The sequence below is a fragment of the Lathyrus oleraceus genome, chromosome 6 (assembly GCF_024323335.1).
Source record: "Lathyrus oleraceus cultivar Zhongwan6 chromosome 6, CAAS_Psat_ZW6_1.0, whole genome shotgun sequence".
Lineage (NCBI taxonomy): Eukaryota > Viridiplantae > Streptophyta > Magnoliopsida > Fabales > Fabaceae > Lathyrus > Lathyrus oleraceus.
Window position 1 is genome coordinate 481,544,600 of NC_066584.1, and position 8,122 is coordinate 481,552,721.

Genomic DNA, 8,122 nt, shown 5'->3' on the forward strand with positions numbered 1-8,122 from the left:
ATGTTTATGTTTATTGTTATCTAACCATATCATTTATATTATGCTAATTTATTTACTCTATTACTATCTTGCAAAATAAAAGAGGAGTAAAAATAAAAATAAAGAAAACAAATCATAATCTTTTAAAATATTGATAGATGGACTTAGGGTTGCATAACTTTCTTTGTTACAAATCTATTGTTAGTTGATTTTTCAATCATCTTCAATACTTTGCATCAATGATAAGCTATCCCTTAATGTGTCATATTTTGAGTCTTTTTGACCTATGAAAAGTAGTCCTCAAGATGTCCATTTTGTACATATTACCAATCACTAATTACACTTCACTAACCTTTTTTATCATTAACCTTTGTTATTGTGATTTTGTTACCATTAACTTGTGGTTTATTTTGTGTCATTTACATTCACTAACCATTATTATTGTGATATTGTCATTCTTTATCTTGTGATTTACTTTTGTGTCATTACCTTGTAATTTACATTCAAGTACTCATTATCATCATCATTGTACAAACTCATCATGCATGTTTATTTACTTGTTATTTATTTTATTGTCATCCTACATTAAAAAAACAACAAAAACATGATAAAATGGTAAGACCAAAAATATTCACTCCACTCATAATCAACTTGGACTTAGAGGATTTCATCTTAGGACCTTTGCTTGGAAGCCTTCCTTTACTCTTTGTGATACTTTGTAAACACTTGGATTTTCATCCGTAACTTATATGCATGTTGTAAGAATGGCGTCATGGAACCACCTTAGGGGGACATGTTTGTAAGACCATTATTCTTTGTTTAGCTTATGTCACTTTTGCACACAAAAGGCTTTCTCTTGGGCTACCTTACAATGAAATTCTTTAATTTCTTGTTGGTTACTTTGCATTCATGTTGCATAAGCCAAATTTCATAATCAAAATAAAACAAACCCTTGATTCAATGTCAAGTGGCATTTTCATAATCAAATTCAAAACACTTAATAATTACGATTGTTATTGTGCGCCACGAGCCTTAAGTGGTGGAGAACGAGTGAGAATGGAGCATTCCTACCCTTACTCTGATTATTTTGGACGTAAGATGCTTGTCTTGTTGTCTAGAATAATCACCTCCGCCCATAGACTTTAGTACAATATAATCACAAACACTCACTTCATAAAACCCTTACTCAAGGTAAAAATAATACAACTCATCAAACTCATTTTTATGCCTTAGGGCATCATCCAGAAAACCCTTTTTTCAAAGGTAAAATCAACCAACACACAAACATTTTCTACTCCGAACTACGGAACTCTGATTCCTCATCCCCGAATTAGTGATACGTAGGCACAAGGCCCCCAATCCTTGGCGAGCGCTATAATAACAAAAGCACCCCCCTCTTTTCACACATTCTTTTGGAAATAAAACAATAATAGATGAATCCCATGTATGTAAAACAACCCAAATGGTTCCCATGGAGTACCATGGACGTAAGGGGTGCTAATACCTTCCCCTTACGTAACCGACTTCCAAACCTAAATCTCGGTTGCAAGACCGATTATGTATTCTCTTTTACCGCTTCCCGTGCGCATCTCCTTTCCGAGGGTTTTATCGACTATTTCCTCTCTCCTCTCCGATAGAGGTAAAGTAAATAAAATTTGGTGGCGACTCTTCTGACTTTGCCTCTCTTTTGCATCTCTTTAGTCCCGGTTTCGTTATCGTGAAATCTCGGTAGCGACAACGAGTCAATACGACTCCTCTCATGCTGACATACTTGCAATTGCTTTGCGCAAGAGGGGCCACCCTTTTCTGTATAGGAGGTCTAGTTACCTCCATAGCCCATGTTATCAGTCACCATTTTCATTAAGTTTTCGTTACTGATCCGACAAGAAACCAAGGATTTTGAGACACTGTGCAAGCATTTTAGTACTTTTCAAGGAAATTTTACTTCCAGTATAATAATTAAGCATTTCCATTCACTGTTATATTTTACTTATATTTTTGTGATTTTACGCGTGGGATATTTGTGTTTTTGTCCAATAGGTCCTGGTGGAAAACTCGAGGAACCCGGAGCGGAACAATGCGGAATTCTGGCAAGCAAAGGAGTGGAAAAACCCCGGTACAGGAGGCATGACACAACCACCCATGTCACCTGACACAGGCTGTGTCTGGTAGAAGGAGCTTGCAAATAAAAACAGTAGCCTGACACGGCCACCCGTGTCAGCTGACATGGGCCGTGTCAAGCAACATCCCCAGTCGTGTCAAGAAAGCAGTGGGCGTGCCACAGGAAGCAGTAGGCTGACACGGCCACCTGTGTCAACTGACACGGGTCGTGTCAGCGGACACGGGCCGTGTCAGTCCAGGACCAAAATTATCCATTTTCATCGGCCTTTTGAGTATCGGGCTGGTAGAGAGATTTTTGGACATGTCCACCTGTTTCTTGGAATTTTCATTATAAAAAAGGACCTTCTACCTAAGAAAAGATCATCTTGGAAGAAGACAAAACACCGTATTGTCAAGCAATCAAGTATTACAGAGAGCGAGGAGTTCGGAGAGCTGAAGGTTTTCATTAGTGGAAGCGATTGAATATCGAATCATCCAAATAATTGTAATGTGTAATTTTTATCTTGCATTTATGTTAAGCAATCTGAGTAGATAAACCCCCTAATGCTAGGGGGTGTCACTGATTTAGAATTGTTACGAATTTGAGTATACTTTTGCATTTACAATATTATTCTTACGGTAACCTTTTGATGTGTTTCATGCTTTCTCTTTCGGACCAATCGAGATTGTTTTGTTGTTATCAATTAGGATGGACCGCCATTGATAAGGTTTTCATAGGGTTACTCTGCAGTAGATATCACCTAGGTCTAGGGATACCATGTATGAACCAGAGTGTTCTTGATATAATAAAGCTTAACTTCACCTTAATTGCCCATGGACATAGAAATTAGAGTAGATTGATTAAAGGTTTTCTCACCAAGGACTTGGGAGAAAATACCCTTGAGAACTGGTAGTAATTGATATTTGTTGATGCAATTGTGACTCACAGTTGTTACAGGGATAAATCATACACCTTCCTTGACATTGTTCCTCTTACCTTGCAAACCCTTATTTTCATTCTTATTTGCATTTGCCTTTATTTTTATAATTTTGAATCTAAAAACCCAAATCATACTTTTTATTTAATTGAATGATAATTTGAACTCGATATAGACGTGCAGTCCTTGAGATCGACATTCACGGAATTTACCCGTTATTACTATAATAGGCAAAATAGTACACTTGCTATTTTTTCTATCAAATTTTTGGCGCCGCTGTCGGGGACTGCCAAAATATAGAATTTAATTTTAAATTCAATTAAAATTTTGTTGCTCTGCAATAAAATTATTTTTCTATCATTTATAATTTACTAATTTGTGTATGCGAGGAGAACCCTCAGCTGAATTTCTTTTTGACGCAAAGATCGAGAGAACCCTTCACCGAAGACGCAGGAACGCGAGAGTGGATTCCAAAGAAGAAAGTACATTTGATCACTCCGAAGTCAAAGAACCAATGGCTGAAGTTCCTACAATTCCACCTCCTCCACCTCCGAAAAGACTCCTAGGTGACTATGGAGGTGCAAATGCACCGGGTGGTCGACTGACCATTGTCAACCAACCGGTGAATGTGACTAATTTTCAACTAAATCCTAGCACAATCAATCAATTGGAAAGAAAACCTTTCACGGAAAAGGTTAATGAAGATGCCAACAAACACCTGCAAAGATTTTTGACCATGAGCACCACATTGAAAATTGATGGTCATACTGATGAAGCAAAAAAATTAAGAATGTTCCCGTTCACTTTAGCTGAACATGCGGAAGAATGGTTATACTCTTTTCCAGTTGACAGTATCACATCATGGGAAGAGATGGAAACTGCATTCTTAAATGAGTACTTTCCAGCATCAGTATTCTTGAGAAAAAGGTATGAAATCCTTAATTTCGAAAGAAGGATGGTGAATCATTGGGATAAGCCTACAAAAGATTCAAAAGGGTCTTAGTAGCGTGTCCAACTCATAATATGGATCGGACCGAACAAATGCAGATGTTCGTTAATGGGCTGAAAATAAAAACAAATTAGTTGATTGATACAGCAGCTGGTGGCTCAACAAATTTCTCCACAGCCATTGGTATTAAGAGGATTATTGAAGCAATAACTGCCAATGAGCATATAGAATTATACGATAGGTGTACTAGTCAGCCATAGGGGGTGATTGATCTAAAATTAGAGACAAATAAAATTTGTATGGAAGACACAGTTGCTGCCGAAGTAGACAAGGAGTTGAAAGCTATGAATATAGGTACTCAACAAATAGCTCAGGTCCAGCCGGCTCAGGCTAGCACTTGTGAAATCTGTAATGGACCTCATCACACGGTCTATTGCTTTGCTACCCCCCCCCCCCCCCACAAATTGAAGAGATCAAATTCTTGAAGCAGAATAATCGCTACTCTAACACTTACAACCCAGGTTGGAAGAATCATCTAAATTTCTTCTGGAAAGATCAGAGAGGGAATGTTCTGCAACAAGGTACAGGGTAACATCAGACTTAATATCAACAACAACAGCAACAACAGGCACCTAAAAAGGTTGAATGGGAAATCGCCATTGAAAAACTAGTCGCCCACAACATGCAGTTTCAAGAAGAAACTAGAACCAATCAGAAAAACACCACTGCCTCCATAAAAAATCTCGAAGTCCAAATGGGTCAGATAGCACAACAATTAGCTTCAAATTCTCAAGCCCCGGGGACCCTACCCAGTGGTACGATAACAAATCCGCGGGAACATAACAATGTTAACGTTGTCGTAACCCGAAGTGGGAAGTCAACAGAAGAAAACAATGTGGAGTAAGATGGATTGTTAGAAGTGGATTTAGAAATCAAGGAAACCAATAACCCAGATGAAGAAGTGGTGCTACCACCTGTCAAGGAGAAAGAAAAGGTTTCAAAACCAGTCATCAAACTCCCTTACCCTCCAAGACAGAGGAAGAAAGATCAACATGAAAAAAAAATTGAGAGGTTCCTGAAAATGTTCAAAAAGCTTGAAATAAACATTCCTTTTTCTGAGGCATTAGAACAAATGCCAATATATGCCAAGTTCATGAAAGACATCATCTCCAAAAAGCGTTCCACTGATATAGAACCGATCATCCTAACTGAAACATGCAGTGCCATTCTGCAAGGTATGAAAATCCCAATAAAGAAGAAAGATAGGGGATCGGTTACTATTCCATGCACTATTGGTGATAGAAAATTCAAGAAAGCTCTTATTGACTTAGGAGCAAGTGTAAGCTTGATGGCACTATCCATCTATAAGAAATTAGGCATTGGCACCGTTCAAGATACTCGAATGACACTTCAGTTTGCGGACCGCTCTATTAGGCGACCTTATGGGATTGTAGAAGACGTTCTTGTAAAAATTGACAAGTTTTTTTTCCCAGTTGACTTCGTCATTCTAGAAATGCCCGAAGATGAGGAGATTCCTCTCATATTGGGCAGACCATTCTTGGAAACAGAATGGTGTATGATAGACATAGAGGAAGAAACAATGACCCTCAAAGTCTATGATGAAGAGTTAAAAATAGATGTGTGAAACACAATGCAATACAAAGATGATATTGGCACAAGCCACACTGTAGAGATAATAGATCAGGTAATTGCTCAAGAGATTGAAAAGCATATGCCCCGATCATCATTTGAATGTGTGTTAAGTCTATCGATTTTTGAAAGTGATGAAGATTAGGGGGATTCTGAAGTGCTCGCTATGATGGAAAAACAACCTGAATGGATTAAATCTAGACCACACCGGTGGGAAGATTTAAGACCACCACCACCATCAGATGTTACTGAAGAACCCAAAACAAGGGTAAACCTGAAGAAGCTACCAACAAATCTTAAGTATGTATTTCTGGATACTGGAAAAAAAATGCCCAGCGATTATCAATGCCAGTCTATAAAGTGTCCAAGAAGCATAACTCATTCAAGTGCTAAAATAATACAAAGGCGCAATCGGATGGGCAATCGAGGACCTGAAAGGTATAAGCCCGACTATTTTCATGCACAAGATCTTAATGGAAAATGATCATAAACTGGTGGTGCAACCATAACAAAGACTTAACGCAGCCATGAAAGAAGTGGTACGCAAAGAGGTTGTAAAATTGTTGGATGCAGGATTAATTTATCCTATTTCTGATAGTTCATGGGTAAGTCTAGTCCACGTGGTACCAAAAAAAGGGGGCACTATGGTGATAAAAAATGAGAAGAATGAGTTAATTCCAACCAAAACTGTTACAGGTTGGAGAGTGTGCATAGACTATAGGAGACTAAACATGGAAACACGAAGGGACCACTTTCCTTTACCATTCATTGATCAAATAATGGAAAGGTTAGCCGGACACGATTACCATTATTTCCTAGATGGGTACTCGGGGTAAAACCAGATTGCGGTTTCCCATGAAGATCAAGAGAAGACTCCATTCACATGCCCCTATGGCATTTTCGCTTATAGAAGAATGCCATTTGGGTCGTGCAACGCACCGACCACTTTTCAAAGGTGTATGACATCAATCTTTGTTGATATGCTCGAAAAGCATATGGAAGTGTTTATGGATGACTTTTCAGTATTCGATTCTTCATTTGATAAATGTTTAACTAACTTGCCACTTGTGTTAGAAAGATGCCAACAAACAAATTTGATCATGAATTGGGAAAAGTTCCATTTCATGGTGAGTGAAGGTATAGTGTTGGGACACAAGATTTCCAACAGAGGTATCAAAGTGGACATAGCAAAAGTCGAGGTAATAGTAATATTACCACCTCAGGTAAATGAAAAAGGCACCCGGAGCTTCTTGGGACATGCGGGGTTTTACCGCAAGTTCATAAGAGATTTTTCCTAGATTGCAAAACCACTAAGTAGTCTACTGGTGAAGGATACACCATTCCTTTTTGACAAAGAGTGCAGGCAAGCCTTCGAGACCCTGAAGTTATTACCCTTGATTGGTCTCTCCATTTCGAGATAATGTGTGATGCTAGTGATAATGTAGTAGGGGCAGTGTTAGGGCAACGAAAGGATAAACTTCTGCATGTGATCTATTATGCAAGCCACGTATTGAACCCTGCTCAAATGAACTATGCAACCATCAAAAAAGAGCTCCTGGAGGTTGTGTATGTATTTGATAAGTTCAGATCCTATTTGTTGGGATCAAAGGTAATTGTGTATACTGACCATACAACTTTAAAATATCTTTTTGCCAAACAGGAATCAAAACCAAGGTTGCTGTGATGGATCCTACTGCTACAAGAGTTCGACCTAGAAATCAACGACAAGAAGAGGAGTAAAAACACAGTTGTTGATCACTTGTCTCGGATGACTCCGATTCAAGAAACAGAAGAAACACACCCCATCAGAGATGAGTTCACCGATGAACGTATCCTAGCTGTTACGCATATCCCCTGGTTCACAGATTACGCGAACTTTGTGGTAGGTGGACTAATACCTGATGACTTTGACTCTAACAAAAGAAAAAAAAATTTGCATGATTGCAGGTTTTATGTGTGGGACGATCCGTTCTTGTACAAAAAGGGAATAGATGGCCTGGTGAGAATATGTGTTCCGGAGGAAGAGCAAATGGACATCCTCAAAGCTTGTCACAACTCAGAATATGGAGGACATTTTAGCGGAGATAGAACCGCGGCAAAAGTCCTCCAGTCTGGACTGTACTGGCCTACACTGTTCAGAGATGCACAAGAGATAGTAAAAGAGTGCGACAGATGTCAGAGAACAGGAAACATATCAAAGAGAAATCAGATGCCTCAGAATGCCATGTTAGAGGTAGAACTGTTCGATGTGTGGGGTATATATTTTATGGGACCCCTCCCACCGTCCTTTGGAAAACAATACATTCTAGTCGCATTTGACTATGTGTCAAAATGGGTGGAGGCAGTAGCACTACCCACGAATGATCCGACAGTAGTGATCAATTTCCTAAAGAATTATATCTTCGCTCGATTTCGGGTACCAAGAGCACTAATAAGTGACGAAGGTGCCCACTTTCTGAACAAGATGATAGAGAACCTGCTAAGGAAATACAATGTAAAGCACAAA

At 38.8% G+C, this 8,122-nt stretch overlaps 1 protein-coding gene across 1 annotated transcript; it reads left to right on the plus strand.

Annotated features, from left to right (window-relative positions):
- The first annotated feature begins 5,119 nt into the window (after window positions 1-5,119).
- LOC127096378 (uncharacterized) lies at window positions 5,120-5,611 on the plus strand. Its single transcript, XM_051034956.1, has one exon. The coding sequence runs from the start codon at window positions 5,120-5,122 to the stop codon at window positions 5,609-5,611; it is 492 nt and encodes a 163-aa protein (XP_050890913.1).
- Window positions 5,612-8,122: the final 2,511 nt, after the last annotated feature.

What these genes read in the sequence shown, in the direction of transcription:
- LOC127096378 (XM_051034956.1), top strand. Translation starts at nt 5,120, where the DNA reads ATGAAAGACATCATCTCCAAAAAGCGTTCCACTGATATAGAACCGATC.